Source organism: Neolamprologus brichardi, chromosome 11 (assembly GCF_056152115.1).
Source record: "Neolamprologus brichardi isolate AB-2024 chromosome 11, ASM5615211v1, whole genome shotgun sequence".
Lineage (NCBI taxonomy): Eukaryota > Metazoa > Chordata > Actinopteri > Cichliformes > Cichlidae > Neolamprologus > Neolamprologus brichardi.
Genome location: NC_142114.1, coordinates 20,461,311 through 20,477,023, shown reverse-complemented (window position 1 = coordinate 20,477,023; position 15,713 = coordinate 20,461,311). Strand labels below are relative to the sequence as shown.

Below are 15,713 nucleotides of genomic sequence, written 5' to 3'. Positions count from 1 at the left end.
ATACTGAAGACATCAAATATATGAAGCAAGATGTATGTAATTATGTAGCAAAGAAAAAAAAGTTGATAAAAAAACTCTAAATATGTTTTATATTTTAGAATAGCCTCCCTTTTCTTTGTTAACAGTGCTGCAAATCCTTGGTATTCTCTCAATGAGCTCCATGATGTAGTAACCTGACATGGTTTCACTTTACAGGTGTGATTGGTCAAGGTTCATTTGTGAAATTTCTTGTCTTCTTAATGGGGTTGGGACCATCAATTATGTTGTGCAGAAGAGGAGACTGTGTGAATCAGGCCTTTATGGTCAAATAGCTGCTAAGAAACCACAGCTAAGGAAAAGCAACAAGCAGAAGAGATTTTTGGGGGGCCAAGGGACACAAGGAATGGACATTAAACCAGTCTAAATCTGTGCTGTGCCGTGTCTTTGTGCGACACAGAAAAAGTGAACGGATGGTCTCTACATACATGGTTCCCACCTTGAAGCATCGAGGAGGTGTGATGGTGTACAGGATGCTTTGCTGGTGACACTTTTGGAAATTTATTCAAAATTAAAGGAACACTGAACCAGCGTAGCTAACACAGCATCCTGCAGCGACATGCCATCCTGTTCTAGTTTAGCTGGACCATCATTTATTTTTCTACAGGACAATGACCCCAAACACACCTCCAGGATGTGTGAGGGCTATTTGGCCAAAAAGGAGAGTGATGGAGTGCTGCGCCAGATGGCCTCTACAGTCACCTGACATAAACCCAATGGAGATAGTTTGGGATGAGATGGACCACAGAGTGAAGGAAGAAGGCCAACAAGTGCTCAGCATCTCTGGGAAGTCCTTCAAGACTGCTAGAAAACCATTTCAGGAGATGACCTCATGAAGCTCACTGAGTGAATGCCAAGAGTCTGCAAAGTAATCAAAGCAAACAGTGACTATTCATAGTTTTGATGCCTTTGGTGAGAATCTAAAAAGTCATGAAAATAAATAAAAACTATGAAATGAGAAGGTGTGTCCAAACTTTTGACTGGTAGTGTGTGCGCCCTCACAGGAAACATTAATCATTTTCAACGTTTTTTCCCCCCAGTCTGCTTCCAAGGCCTGTCACTCCGATGAAACTGCACTCACTAAAGCTGCAAATGTCTTATCTTACCTGCTGGATATCAGCGTGATTTTGACAGCATATGCAGCACACAGACCAGTGTACATTAACTCTTGGCAGCTAAAAACTGTGGTGTTAAATTTGGAATAACCTTTGTTTTTATTCAACTGCTTTGATGCTCCCTCTTCTCTTCCTCTCAGGTCTCTCTGTTCCGGATCATCAACCATCCTGGGACATCTCTCTCCCCCTTGGCTGTCAGTTACTGATGTTCGGATCTGGAGCTTTGTCCTCCAGCTTCTCTTATCTCCCTCTCTCCTCTGTATTTATGCTGTCCTTTTTTCGTGTCTCTTCTCTAGGTTTGTTTACACGTTGAGGCAACTGAATGTTATTTTGTGTATTTTTTCCAGGTTGGATGTTGACGAGGTCATGGAGGGGGGGCTTGAACAAGGCTCCAGTGTTAACTGATCTTTAAACATGTTGTTTAATTGCATTTGCTATCTAATTATGTCATCTTGGTTGTCTGCACTGTAAAAATACAGTAACACAATTGTGAACACAATAAAAGCTCTGTAGTAGATGGTGTCAGAGATATGCTGACAACAAAGGCCGTACCATTTACCCAAGATCATTTTTTTAGTCAAACTATTCAGTGGCCCCCCGTGCCCTGTGAGTGAAAGCCCTGCCCACAAGAAGATAGAAATGTCTCATCATTGGATTAATATGACCACTCAGAACAACTTTGTATTGAATTCTGGTAACCTTCCCCTCTTAAAGGACAAGTGGACTCAAAGATATCAGTCAGAGGTAAAGGTTTTGTCATTTTTCTTATGTTTAATTAACCATAAACAACACTCCAGTGTGAATTTGCCTTGATATAAACTGATATTTAAGCTTTACAATAAGCTGTATATATGAGGAAAGACTCTAAATGCAATGCAAGTAATTTGATACATTGTCCACATTTTTAAGCATCAACTTTACAGTCTGCCTCTGTAAAATAAGGTTATATTCCAGAGATAGATTTTGATCATATATCTATGAATTGCTTTCATGCTGACTTGATAAGACTTCATATAAATGCACAAACATAGATAAATGATCTTCATTACAGGTCAAAGAGAGCTCTCTTTTAAACAATAGAAGCAATATGGAAATATGAGCTCAATTAAACGTTTTTGATTGGGTTGATCCTGACTACTAAAATATATTTTTGTTATTATGTTTTGTTGGAAAAAGAATGCTAATTTAATTTACAGCACAACACCAGTCCTCTTCCTCTATCTCAAAATAGAAATATTAAATGATGGAGAGTAAAACTAAGACAGAAGTTGTATTTACTAAAATTTTATCTACAGCTTTACACTGCAAATAATGTCAGTGCAATGCCATTTACTACGAATCTGTTATGTACTATCGTAAAACCCCCCAAAACAAATTCTATTACTTTCTGACAAAGTGCACAAGCTTCTCCTTTAGTGTCTTAGTATAAAAAGCAGATTTTTTTTCAACAAGTAATTTCTCCTACAACATAAACTACACAACAGCGTTCATTAAATGATATGTAAAAGCTCAGTTATATAGTAGAAGTATTTCAAATCAACATAAAGTATTTACTTTCTAAATACAGTAATTTTCAGCATTTCTTGCAGTTAGTGCACTTTAGCTCTCTGCGTCTAAAGGTTTGATCTTGATGTGGATGCCACTGAGTGAGCGGAGAACCAGTCGGGGGATGATCTTGGGTTTCATAGTGGGCTCCGCTATGAGCTGGTATCGCTTCAGTGTCAGAGCTGTCACCACTTTCATCTCATTCATAGCAAAGGTCTGACCGATGCAGTTTCTGAGCAAGGAAAATATTAAATGTAAGAAATATACAAGGATATATTCAAAAGAATTGAAAAATGTTGAAAATAATTTGATCCTTCTGAGATTAGGACATGACGAAAACGAATAGGAGGGATGAGTATAGTAGGTTATTTTTTAACATTCAGGGCCAAAGGTGCTTGTATTTTAAATGGGATCAATCTTAGATTACAGTGAGTTCACCCTTTCCCCTACTTGCTTTAGCCCATTATAAAGCCAGTTTTTATTGTGTTGATGTAAATGGGGTCAGTGCTAAGTTACACATTCACATACTTGAGCCTACTGCAAGCAGTCTCTATACAGTGATATAGTTTCCGGTGAGGACAAACCTTGGCCCAGCTGAGAAGGGCACAAAAGCATGAGGAGATCTCTTGGCAATGTTCTCTGGTAGGAAACGCAGAGGGTCAAAGACCTAATGTAATACAGGACAAAGAAAGAGAGCAGTGTTATGTGTATTACTTATTTTCTGAACCTCATCGCCCTTATCACTTGCGCAGAGAAAACTGCATTCTGACACATAATAAAGTAAGTCATTAAACCAGCTTGAATCTGTCCTGAGGTCCACTTTGGCACCAGGGACCTACCCACCTCAGCATATACAGCACTAGTAATTAATTTGATGCACCAGTTTCATGATTGCTTCTTCAGTTATTTGATAAATTATATGCAGCCTTATGAGCAGAGTGCTGAAAACGTCACAATTTTATTTCATCATAGATTCTGTTGATGATGTATTCCCTGTAGTAAGTTGTGCTGGGAATAAAATTGTCTTTACTTACATTAGGGTTTTCCCAGACAGATGCATTCCTGTGAATTCCATACACACTTATTCCAACAACAGAACCTACATTTGAAAGAAATGTGTACTTAGTTTATTATTATTAAAAAAATATAGGGTGTGTGTAGCTGAACATTATTTTTCAAACAAAACAAGCATACACCATATCGAAAAATTTATTGTGACACAACTCATAATTCAAATGCAGGGGTTTGAAGTCCAGTTGGCACAGAAACATAAAATCAAGCAGCTAGCCATGCAGCGTGATCAAGTGTAAGTGGTATTATTGCAAATTGGAAGCATTTAAGAACTACAGCATCTCAGCCATGAAATGCCAGACCATGTAAACTTGCAGAGTGCATAAAAATCTCCAGCGCTCTGCTGACTCAGTAACTGAAGAGCTCTAAACCTCCTCTGGCATCAACATCAGTACAAAAACTGTGTGCCTGGAGCTTTGTGGCTCATGGGTTCCTGTGGCTGAGCAGCTCCTGTAAGCATAATGTGTAGGCGGCGGCGTACTTTATGCCCACGTTTTAGAGATCTATACTAGCTTATAGAAAAGATACTGTATGTGACAATACAATCAAATAATACCAACGTACCCTTGTAGAATAATAAAGTAATAAGTATTAAGTCAATATAGGTCATTTATGGAAATGTACAAAATTGTAATTTTTGTATCTAAAGACAAACAAAGTCGGTTGAGTTTGTGTTTACCATGTAGCATGAAATGTTTCCAAAAGCATTATTAAGTGAAGACATTTAATGTTTACTCTTTGATAATAACAACAGAGTAAAATCACTGACCTGCAGGCACTGTTCTCCCATCACAAAAGGTTACAGTTTTGGTGGTTTTTCTGGCAATTCCAGGTACAGGGGGGTAAAGGCGGAGAGCTTCTTTTATGCACATTGTAGTGTATGGGATTTTACTGAGATCCTCCCTTAAAATGAGACAGACATGCAGTGTTAGTGAAGTCAACTAATAAGAAATCATTTAAAATGTAAATGTTTATATGTCTCCAACTTGTCTCCCTATTGCAATGTTGTCCTTTCATAAGCCTACCACTCCATGGTTTCCTTGTCATGCAAGGCCTCCATAATCTCCTTCCTGCAAATCTTCTGATGTTCTGGGTTGCAGGCCAGACAGTAGAGGATGAAAGACAGGCCACTGGCTGTGGTGTCATGGCCCTCAAACATGAAGGTGTCCACTTCTGCTCGCATATCTTCATCTGACAGACCCTGCTGGTTCTCATCCTGCCGTTGAAATAAAGGATATTTACGGTTGATAAAAGACAAACTGGACTGCACTATACTCTAACTGGGCTTCTCAATAAAAGTCCTTTGTTACTTTTGCTGTTCAGGCTCATTATATTACTGCATCACCCGACTTTAACTCAGCTTTAGCTGGATAACATTCATCCTTATACAGATACCTTTATAAAATTGGGAAATTTATTTAACAGCCAAACTATGAAGGTCCACTGTACTTCTTAAGCCATATATAACACTAAAATATTTTTAGCAAACACCTGTCATGCAGTTAATGATTCATTTTTGAGAATTTCATTTTTTCCTGCCCACTACAACAATTTGCTACGATATACTCATAAAGGAAGCAAAGTCTAAGAGAATAAACATGCTAGCTGAGACAGCCCCTACAAGCGGCCGTTTAGAGAAGTTTTTGGAAAAAAAACTGGACAAAACACTAACCAGTGTTGACCAGTCTCTACACAAAAGAGATTTTGTATTCAGGTTGCTGCTCACGAGAATGAAAAGGCTGATCATCGTCTTTGTGTCAGAGGACATTAACATGCAGCTTGGTAACAGCATGCATCTTTGCTTATTTGCTGCATGCATATGCTATTTCAGCTTTAGGCCAGTACTTCAGATATCTGACATGATCTCAAGTTGGCACTTGCCTTATTTTCTGTATGACCTTTATGCAGGAAAACCCCAGTTTGTGACTTGCCTATACATTAAGCAAATCCTACAAAGTGAAATGTGTTGAAGTAAGAGGCTGAAACTGATGACACATAACATACTCTTGCAAAGAGAAGGATGTCCAGGAAGTCCAAATATCTCTTTGCCTGTATTTGTCCAAGCTCCTTCTCTTCCTTTAGTGCTTCTTGCCTCTTTCTTATAACTTCCTCTTTAGAAAAGAATATAAAATGCAAGCATTTGTAGATCTGACACTATAATGTGAGGCTCACTGATTTTTGGCAACGGTTCAGATGAATCAAAGCAAAGCTTACCTGTATGACTTAGGGTCACCTGACGTGCTTTTCTGTATCTGAAACCATGTGGGCTAAGGTGGAAAATGAGGTCACTGTGGTACGGAAACATTCTGAGTCGAAGGTTAATTAGAAAACTGAGGTCATAAACTGCTTTGATGTATGCATTTGTTCCACTGAAATGACAAAGGAGGCCAACATTAAATGCAGATTTACAACAACAAACGACTCAACATAAAACTGACACTGTAAATGACTCTTTAAAAAGATTCATTTGGGCTCACCCCTCTGTCTGACAGTTGCTGTAGCAGCTGAAGGCACACTTCATAATGCTGTCCAGTGTCATGAGGCTCACGTGTTTAAACAATTCAAAAGGCTCATTTGTGCTTGCATAACTTTCCCACTTGTCCTGCCAACAATGAGAGAACAGATGTGATCTCTCTGCAGGATACAGACACTGTTCCTGCTTTACTTCTATGATATTTACTGACATATGTTGTACAACAAATCATGACTTTGACTTTTTATTTATCAATTATGCAACTAAATTGTCTTTAACGTACCAACATAGTCTCAGCAGACTCTGACATCAATTTTACGTATGGTTTCAAAACATCATAATGGAAACCTGGCGTTAAGAGCCTTCTGTGACGGAACCACTTCTGACCTTCTGACACCAACAACCCATTTCCTGAAGAACATGTGCACGAGTGAGGAAAGCAGCAAAACAAACAACTCTGCACTTTAACAAAATGCTGTAGAAGGGAGAAAAATGAGCCTTACCAATCCAACCCTCCACAAAACGGTAGGCAAAATCATCTTTTGGCTCTGTTAGGAAACATAACAAATAAAAACGGCATTAGGGACCTTTAACTTTACTACACATTTATAAATGTGCATCAACACAACAACTACGCAAAACATTTCTCACACCTGATGATGTCAGGATAGTTTTTGCATAATCTGGATGCTGAATATTGATGACACTGACAAAGGGGCCAAACCAGATTGGAAAAACAAATGAGTACTCCTGTCCCCATTTCACTACCTTGTCCATATCGGTCCCATCTTGTTTAAACTGAAAGAGAAAAAGTACAACTGAAACACATCACAGCAGGCAGACTTTACACGTTGTCAACTGTGTGTCTCTGTTTGCAGAATGGTGTTCTCCAACATGTTGTGGTCAGCTTTACTGGACGGTTACAGATGTTACAGCTGCTGCGACTGTGTTGATACAGTTACCTCGAGAACATGTCCAAACAGCCAGTGTGGCGGCGGCCCCGAAAAAGCTTGGAAGTTTCGCAGTGCTTCCCTTCTTTTCGCAAGTAGAATTGTTAATTTATACACGACGACAAAAAGACAGAGAACAGCAAAGACGTGATGCATGTGAGGCCAGCCCAGCTGAAACTCCGCGAAAGTTTTAGTTAGTTTCATCTCGCAGGTACAAGTGTCTTCCGCTTCCTCCTGCAGGAAAACCTCCCCAACAAAGCGCAAAAGGTGATATGAGCTCACCTTTCTGATAAGAGCTGGAGGAAAAGCGAGGTTTTCAGCGGTGTCTCCGGTAGGCGGGGAATCCGACACCCGATAAAACGATGAGTTCATGTACTGACTGAAATGTCGGCGTTTTGACCGCAGGAGTGCAACAGCAACATCCTTTAGGCGGAAAATGAGAACTGGGATGATGAAGATGCTAATATGGGAAATTTAGAGTATGCAATTAAAAATAGATTATGAAGAAGTGCGGTTAAAAAATATTTATAAATTCTATCAAAAATTACTTTGTTTGTTTATCGAAAGAATTTCTGCTCATGTAAAGTGAACATCACACGCAAAAATGTAGGTTTTCCTTTTGGCTATTCTGTTTGCCTGTCACATACTTGTTTCTTCATGTAGTTACTAAATACTTTGAGGTTATTTTAAGAATTATGAACACAATAAAATTCCATTTAATTGACTTTATGATTAAAAAACCTAACAAGCAAGGAAACCCTTGACAACGCCTCTAACTTTACATTGTTACATTGTATGTATGTAATTTTTTGTAATCTGAATCAATAATCCAGAGTACATATCATACTTAATTCCCAAAGTGTAATTGTGTCAGTTGTTGTCCTTGGCAGTCAATAAGTTCGTTATAAGTGCTTTGTTTGCACATGAAGTCCAAACTCTAGTGAGTTTAATCGTACAATAAACTGTACAAACAGCTCAATCACAGTTTTGGTTCAACCCCCACAAACATTATCTCAGCATAAAATACAATGTGAGAACATATTTGGCATCTATATAATAAAAAAGAAACTGGTTTGCGATGCACATTTTGTGTCTTAACACCCATACTAAATGTAAGAAGTAAATCATATGCCAGACCACATCAGAAAAACAGTGTGGGTGACAACCTTGCTAAATTTCCTCTGTACTGGCTGTTCGACCACTTCCGATGTGTCAGGCTCATTTAAGCTGTTAAGCTCAATCTAAAACCTTTTGCTGAGAGGCAGAGTTTGTGATCTGTGTTTTTTATGAGCAGTAATGGTACAGCCAGGATGCTTCATGTTGGGTTTTATTTCTGCGGGGACAGGAATTTCTCCCATATGAAACAGAAAGGCTTCATTTTCATCTTTTTACTTGTTTGGAACTTCTCTACTTTCTCAGGAAACAGTGAGTATCTGATCAAATCATTACTTAACTAAATTCATTATTCAAATTGCTTAATTAAATACAATGTATTTAAAATACAACTGATGAACTGACTTTTGAATATTTTATATTTTTTTCAAGTGACTGTTAATATAAATGAGCAACGTGATATTTTGCCAGTCGCAGCACAACTTAATTTTTCGCTGGGATGTCAAGCTGTGATACCGTGTCAGCATTACAGCCATCGATCAGACTCTTTCAAATGGTTTTACAAGAAGGACCATAGCAGTAAGCAGGTTCAGTTATTCTTCCGAGATAAGAGTGGAGTGCAATATCATCAAATGTCCAATCCCAAATTGAAAATTGGATCCAATCATTCCTTGGTTATCAGCTCTTTTACTGAGGATGATGAAGGTGTGTACTGGTGTGAAACATGCCAAGAAAAATGCCAAAAGTCCACTGACATCATAGTGAAGAAAGGTTTGTCCTGCTTTCATATTTTTGTTCTGCTGAGGTAGAATCTACCTGTGATCATGTAAAGATTTTTAAATTTGCCAAAGATTCTCACAATCCTTTACCTCTCTTTTTTCAGAGACGTGGAAAGAAGCCAATAAGACAGTTTACATTGTTGCTGGCAGCAGTTTTCAGCACACATGTTCAAGTAAACTTGATAAAATAAACTTTTGGACCTTTGAAGCAACGACTGCTGTTGGGAAATCAGAACTAAGAGCAACAACAGACAATTTGACTTTCAACAAGTCTATATATATTGGAAATGTCAGAAGAGAAGATGCTGGGAAATATACCTGCTGGATGACTAGTTGTGTCGGACACAGTATTAAGCGAGTCACTATCAATTTGTGTGTAGTTACAGGTGAGAAACTAACACACAAACATCATTGTTTCATAGTAGAAGATAACCTGATGTAACCTTTTGATCTTTACTTACAGTATATGACAGTAAGGATTCATCTGATTCTTGCGCTGTGACGTGCGGCATGAAATCAAATAATCCAAACAGAACTTCAACTACATCTGTGCCTGTACATCCACACGGGTCCCTAAAGTGCAATATAGATTCAGTGTTTGATGGATACACTACAGTTACTACCACTCACACATCATCATTTAGCACAACAACAGGTGGGTGTTTAGCCATATGCTGTTTGTGAACCTTTTTCACCTGAATCAAAGAAATATTAATATTTAGCTTTTGGTTTAACAGATTTTCAAAAAGAGCCTCAAGACTGGATCCCACTTATTTGTGGTATATCAGTATCATGTGTCGTTTTAATGGCACTTATAATTTTTTGCTTCAAACCAAGATTACATTCAGGTAGGCTATGCAGCTGCTCCTCACTTCCACTTCCTGTGTACATTATTGTTTTTTTATTAAATGGTTTGCTTGAAAAATTTTCCCCTCTGATTCTGAATATGCTTCTGCTTCTGTCTCACCAAAGCATTTCCTGTTCAAATTTGTTGCTGTGGCTTGAATAGCAGGGTAAGTCTCTGTGCTGACATCGAGGTGTAACCTAAAACTCTCATGCAGAAATGAAGTGTGTGCGTGTTGCTTTGTCTGGGTAATGAAATGTATTGCTTTTTACTGCAGGTGGAAGAAGAGTCTTCAGTGGTTTATTCATCAATTATCATCAGGACACCCGGCAAAAGAATTAATCACATGACCTCTAGTGATTGTGTTTATTGTGAAATAAAAGTATAGAGAAAAAAAAGTCCAGGATAAGTGCAGTCACTTTTGTTTATATAGCACATTTTAAAACAGTATGGATTGGTCCAAAGTGCTTTTCAGTTGACTGTTAAAATAGGTAAGGTCATTAAAGGGCACTGGTTAGAATTATACTTTCCATCCTTGCTGTCATTTGATGTAGTAACTGATTCCTCAAAGTACTTAAATTGTAACTTCAACCACACGCTTCTCAAGGGGAAAATCTGAAACCATGAGTCTTTTTTTTCCAGCAAAGGAATGATTTCAAATCAAATCTTTAACTGAACTTTTACCTAATTCTCTGAAGGCAGGGTGGGTGTTCTAAACATGGATCGAGATAATTTTAATGAGAAGCTTTCAGTGCGATACAGATGTTATGTAACAACATTTTTTTGTTGTTGCTCAGTACAGAGGTGAGGTCCATTCATGAACTGCATGAAAGCACAGTTTCTGATTACCTTACAGATCAAGTTAAGATAAAACAAATGTAGGTAAAGAAGTTCTTTAACCTCTTAAACCCCAAGCCTAACTGATCTCCTGCCTTTTGCCCCCATATCAGGGGGTGTTGGGGCTTAAGAGGTTAAAGTTGACATCAAAATGTTACGGCAATTAAATGCTGCTTTCACAAAGAGGAACATTATTAGGTACATTAATTTAATTTCAATTAAAACAAATTTATAAGCATTTTTTTTTGTTGTTAAAAGAAAAAACTACTTTTTATGCTAAATTTATTTTGCAGCTGTATTTTGTCTTGCAGTTTTAGGTTTTACATAATCACCGTATAAAATATGACCACAGTAAAAAAGCATCTAGGCAAAAGGTTGCATAAAGAAGGCTGTTAAAAGTGTTAAAACCACAGCAGTACTGTGTCTGCAGTGTTAATCAATATTGAGCATCAGTGATAGTAAAACAATAACAGCCTGCAGACAAAAGGTTATAGTATGATTATTACTGTGAGCAATATGTGTGTTCATACTGTGAGGACATTCTGCTGAGGTTAGTCACTGAAAATAATATTTTGGATCCTTTTATTTGTTAAAGTGTTTTATTCAAAGTAAAGTATACAAAAAAGTGAAAACAATAGAAAAATAGTCTCACTAAATGTGTTGTTTAATCTTTGTGATTTTTTATGTTTAAGTTGTTTATTGCTGGTTTTTAGTTTGTTTTTTGTCTGTTTGGGAGCTGACACAGTCTCAATGGAGATGGGTTTTTGGGGTGGGTAGCAGGAGGAGAGAAGCTGCAGAGAGACGTAGCCGTGTAAGACTGCAACTCTGCTTCCTGGTCCCAACTCTGGATAGTCATATTTTGGGGGGTTTAATAAATTTGTCCATATTTCTAGAAATGAGAGCTGCTCCATCCAAAGTGGGATGGATGCCGTCTCTCCTAACAAGACCAGGTTTCCTCCAGAAGGTTTGCCAATTATCTATGAAGCCCACATTGTTTCTGGGACACCACTCAGTCAGCAAGCAATTTAAGGAGAACATGCGGCTAAACATGTCACTCCTGGTCTGATTGGGGAGGGGACCAGAGAAAACTACAGAGTCCGACATTGTTTTGGCAAAGTTACACACCGATTCAATATTGATTTTAGTGACTTCCAATTCAGTAATCCTGGACTCCGGAGCTGCAAATATGCTACATTTGTTACAGGTATCATTACTGCTAAAGGAGGCCGAGGAGTAGCTAAACATCTGACACAATGAGCAGGAAAGTGTAGGAGGGACAGGTGAAGTAGCCATGGTGCTAACGAGTCGGCTACGAGCTAAGCTAAGCTAGCGAAACAGCACAGAGACAGTGAGTGAATACTTTGGCTATAAATTAGGTAGTGAGTACATTGAAAGTGTGCTTCGGATGAAGCATGTGAAGATTATACTATGAAAAAATAATCTATTTAAAAGTTTTTAATTAAATTGCTAAGCAGATAAGCTACTCAGAAACATCACTGTGTTTGAGCAGGAACAGGAAGCGATATGAGAATTTTAATTAAAGAACAACAAAAAGTTTTTTTTTTCTGCTCTACGCTTTGAGTAGTTTTGTCCTTACTTTTGCTTGTTAATAACAAGCCTGTGGGCTTTTGTAACTAGTACAACATTTGCACTAGCTACTGTAATCTCTCTTGGGGTGTAATCCCCTCCCCGGTTGGCATTATCAACCCCATTTAGTCACATTTACCGGTATTCTGCCTTCACACCACCACACATGCATACAGAATCAGTCCAATCAAAGGTAACACATCTGTGAAAATGCTGTGAAATGACTGAAGCTGTTGTTACTCAGACTCACACCCTTTCTCTGTAACAGAGCTCTGAACTTCCTGTAAGATAGACCCCACTCAGTCAGAGTTGAAAACCAGACATCAAACATCAGAACTGTGAGCATTGGTATTACTCAGGGGCACGTGCTGAGTACACTGCCACATGCTGTCTTCACATATGAGTGTGTGCACCACCTGATCAATACCAGAATTATAACATTTGCATATGTGATTGGGCCGATTACTGGTAGGGACGGGATAGAGAAGTGATAGGACTGGTGGCCCGGTGTCTGGAAAATAATCTTGCCCTAAAAGTAGAGAAGGGCAAGAAGATCATTACTTATCTGAGGAAAAGACACTCCAATATACATCAGTCACACAGAGGTAGAGAGGCTGAAAGCCTTAAGTTCATCAGGACACACATCTAACAATTTCTCAAAGGTGCTGACTCTCAGGTTACCAACAGAAACATCAAGGACTGTGACCTGGACAAGATGGAGCCATTCACTTCCATTTTTTTTTTTGTTCTTTTACTTTTTTGTGTTCTCGATGTCATCACACAAGTTCTGTTTTGGTCTGTCACAAGATGTGTCTACATCTGTTAAACTGGTAGCTGATAAGTAGAAGCATACTGATTGCAAAGAGGATTAAAATACATTTAGAGCAGCGGTCCCCAACCTTTTTTGCGCCACGGACCGGTTTATGCCCGACAATATTTTCATGGACTGGCCTTTAAGGTGTCGCGGATAAATACAACAAAATAAAACTAGTACTGGTACCGAAAAAAAGAAAATTTATTCATAACACACGTGAAAAGGCCCAGGAAAACCGAGTAAACGATAAAAACGATAACAAAATAACGCTGAAAACCGATAAAAACCCTGAAAACTATACATTTCACACCTGAGCCTCAACTCTTGCGGCCCGGTACCAAACGACTCATGGACCGGTAACGGTCCGAGGCCCAGGGGTTGGGGACCGCTGATTTAGAGGACTTAGCATCTGAGGCTCAAAGTGGCAGGTATGGTTATCTGAGTGATTCATTACGAAGATATGGTGGGTCATTTAGTTACGTTTTTGACAAATTTGATGTAAGGTTGTATTTTTTCTACAATATCAATATTTTTTTCACTTCTTTAGAATGTTGAAAATACTATTAAAGGAAAGCAAAACGTACTTTTCTGACAAAACACAGTTATGATTTTTATCATGGAAACATATAATACAAGTGTATTATTGACTGCAAGCTTTTCATTCCATATATTAGACCAGCATCATATGAACCTAAGTGTCCTGCGTTTTTTCCAACAACCCACTAGGTGGTGGGTTGTGCACAAAGGTCATCATTTTTGGTGACACTGGCTACACACTTGCAGAAATTATTGCTATAGATGTGGCATCACATGAAAGTGGAGCTTCAAGCTTCTAAACGTTCACATGTCGCTGATAAGCTATTTGCCCTGTCCAAACAGTATTCTGAACATATGTGCTCTTTGGCTTTTTCAAGTATATTACTTTGGTTGGTTTGTTGCCCTCACAGGTGTACTCTCACAGTTTTGTTCTGCTGGGCATTTAAATGAACTTTTGTGGCCAAGTTTGTGGCTAAATTGGCCATGTTTCGGTGGACCATTAAATTGTGTTACATCTTATATTGTATAATGGTTTGGATTTTTCTTTTTAAAATGTGGACAGAACAGCCGTATAGTAATTGAGAGGAGAGGGTAAGTGATTTGTAGCAAAGGTTCCTAGCTGGAATCGCAGATTAAATGCTGTGGTCTCAGCGCATCATACATTCTGACCAAGAAGGCTGCCACATAACACTGTTTTGTTTTTTTTTTATGTGGAGCCTGGTCTGACATGGGCCAAAAAGTTAAACCAGTCAGCTTGAGTTTATTTCTTTATAAGGTAGCGACAGAAGATGCAATGCATTTTAGGAGTTTTCACAGGAAATTCAAGTGATCAGTTATTAGGATCTTAAATCAGCGAAAGATTGGCAATCTGAGATAAAAGAAAGAGGATGTCATTTCATTTTTATCCAACCTGTGTTGGTAACTTTTTGTCGTTGTGGGTGTGTGGATTTCTTGGGTGGATTTTGTAATATGACTGTAAATAAAAGAGTACTTTTGACTCGTGAGCCTTTCTGGCACTTCTTGATACTTTCACCCGTTGTGCATGAATTGCAGAAGGGGATTATAGCGTGTCTTTGTGACACTTCTGCACACGTTTTAACAACTCTTGTTGTGAAATTGCTCCAGCACCTGGCCTGTCTAACAGCGGAGATAGGCAGTGAAACTGAAGTCGGGACTTAAGTGCAGCGGTCTCGCCCCACATATTCACTTCTATCTCTGCCTTCCTAAAGCAAGATGGTGAATCAGATTCCTGGTTTGCAGAAGCATGTACACATGCTGTCTAACAGGCCTGCAGGAGACTGGCGCACAGTGTACAAAGGTGCACAAAGGTGTAAATAAAAATGGAAACCTTTTCACTTGCACTGAATGATAAGTGAATGATAACAGCATAATTATCTGGCTTCATCATGTGTTTTTGTCTTTTTTCGGGGCCAAGGGACACAAGGAAAGGACATTAGTCCAGCGGAAATCTGTGCTTCGCCAAGTTTGAGATCTTTGGTTCCACCCGCCGTGTCTTTGTGCGACACGGAAAAAGTGAACGGATGGTCTCGACATGCATGGTTCCCATCATGAAGCATGGATGAGGACGCGTGATGGTGTGGGGGTGTTTTGCTGGTGACACTGTTGGGAATTTATTCAAAACTGGAGTCACACTGAACCATCATGGCTAACACAGCATCCTACAGCGACATGCATCCCATCCGGTTTGAGTTTAGCTGGAGCGTCATTTACAGGACAGTGACCCCAAACACACCTCCAGGCTGTGTGAGGGCTAACTGGCAAAAAAGGAGAGTGGAGTGCTGTGCCAGATGGCCTGGCCTCTACAGTCACCTAACCTAAGCCCAATGGAGATGTTTTGGGATGAGGTGGACCACAGAGTGCTCGGCAAAAGGGCCAACAAGTGCTCAGCATCTCTAGGAACTCCTTCAAGACTTTTGGAAAACCATTTCAGGTGATGACCTCATAAAGGACCTTGGACCACTGGCCAACACTCCAGTCCTTCTTCTACTTGG

General features: G+C 39.0%; 2 protein-coding genes across 5 annotated transcripts in view; one reads left to right on the top strand and one right to left on the bottom strand.

Moving 5' to 3' along the window:
- Nucleotides 1-1,896: 1,896 nt before the first annotated feature.
- On the bottom strand, nucleotides 1,897-7,562 carry LOC102776013 (cytochrome P450 4B1-like). Its single transcript, XM_087848320.1, has 12 exons — nucleotides 7,203-7,562; nucleotides 6,894-7,038; nucleotides 6,744-6,788; nucleotides 6,524-6,651; nucleotides 6,245-6,369; nucleotides 5,982-6,136; nucleotides 5,772-5,878; nucleotides 4,793-4,983; nucleotides 4,537-4,670; nucleotides 3,731-3,795; nucleotides 3,281-3,363; nucleotides 1,897-2,928 (listed from the first exon to the last, which is right to left on the bottom strand). The coding sequence occupies exons 1-12, from the start codon at nucleotides 7,560-7,562 to the stop codon at nucleotides 2,751-2,753; spliced, it is 1,716 nt and encodes a 571-aa protein (XP_087704446.1). The 3' UTR covers nucleotides 1,897-2,750.
- An 843-nt stretch (nucleotides 7,563-8,405) lies between these two features.
- Nucleotides 8,406-15,713, top strand: part of LOC118454250 (uncharacterized) — a 32,081-nt gene continuing 24,773 nt past the window's right edge. For 3 of the 4 annotated variants that reach the window (XM_087848318.1, XM_087848317.1, XM_087848316.1), the window contains exons 1-4: nucleotides 8,406-8,615; nucleotides 8,736-9,074; nucleotides 9,187-9,468; nucleotides 9,546-9,737. In XM_087848318.1, the coding sequence (XP_087704444.1) occupies nucleotides 8,477-8,615; nucleotides 8,736-9,074; nucleotides 9,187-9,468; nucleotides 9,546-9,737 (952 nt within the window). In that variant the 5' untranslated portion in view covers nucleotides 8,406-8,476. Of the gene's footprint in view, nucleotides 8,616-8,735; nucleotides 9,075-9,186; nucleotides 9,469-9,545; nucleotides 9,738-9,819; nucleotides 9,931-10,054; nucleotides 10,096-10,203; nucleotides 10,315-15,713 lie in introns of those variants that run through there. The other variant, XM_087848319.1, reaches the window with a different exon arrangement.

Coding starts and splice junctions, on each gene's coding strand:
- LOC102776013 (XM_087848320.1), bottom strand. CDS start 7,562: ATGAACTCATCGTTTTATCGGGTGTCGGATTCCCCGCCTACCGGAGAC. Junction 5,879..5,981: donor GGTGACCCTAAGTCATACAG/GTAAGCTTTGCT, acceptor TCTTTTCTAAAG/AGGAAGTTATAAGAAAGAGG. Junction 3,364..3,730: donor CTGTCTGGGAAAACCCTAAT/GTAAGTAAAGAC, acceptor GTATTACATTAG/GTCTTTGACCCTCTGCGTTT.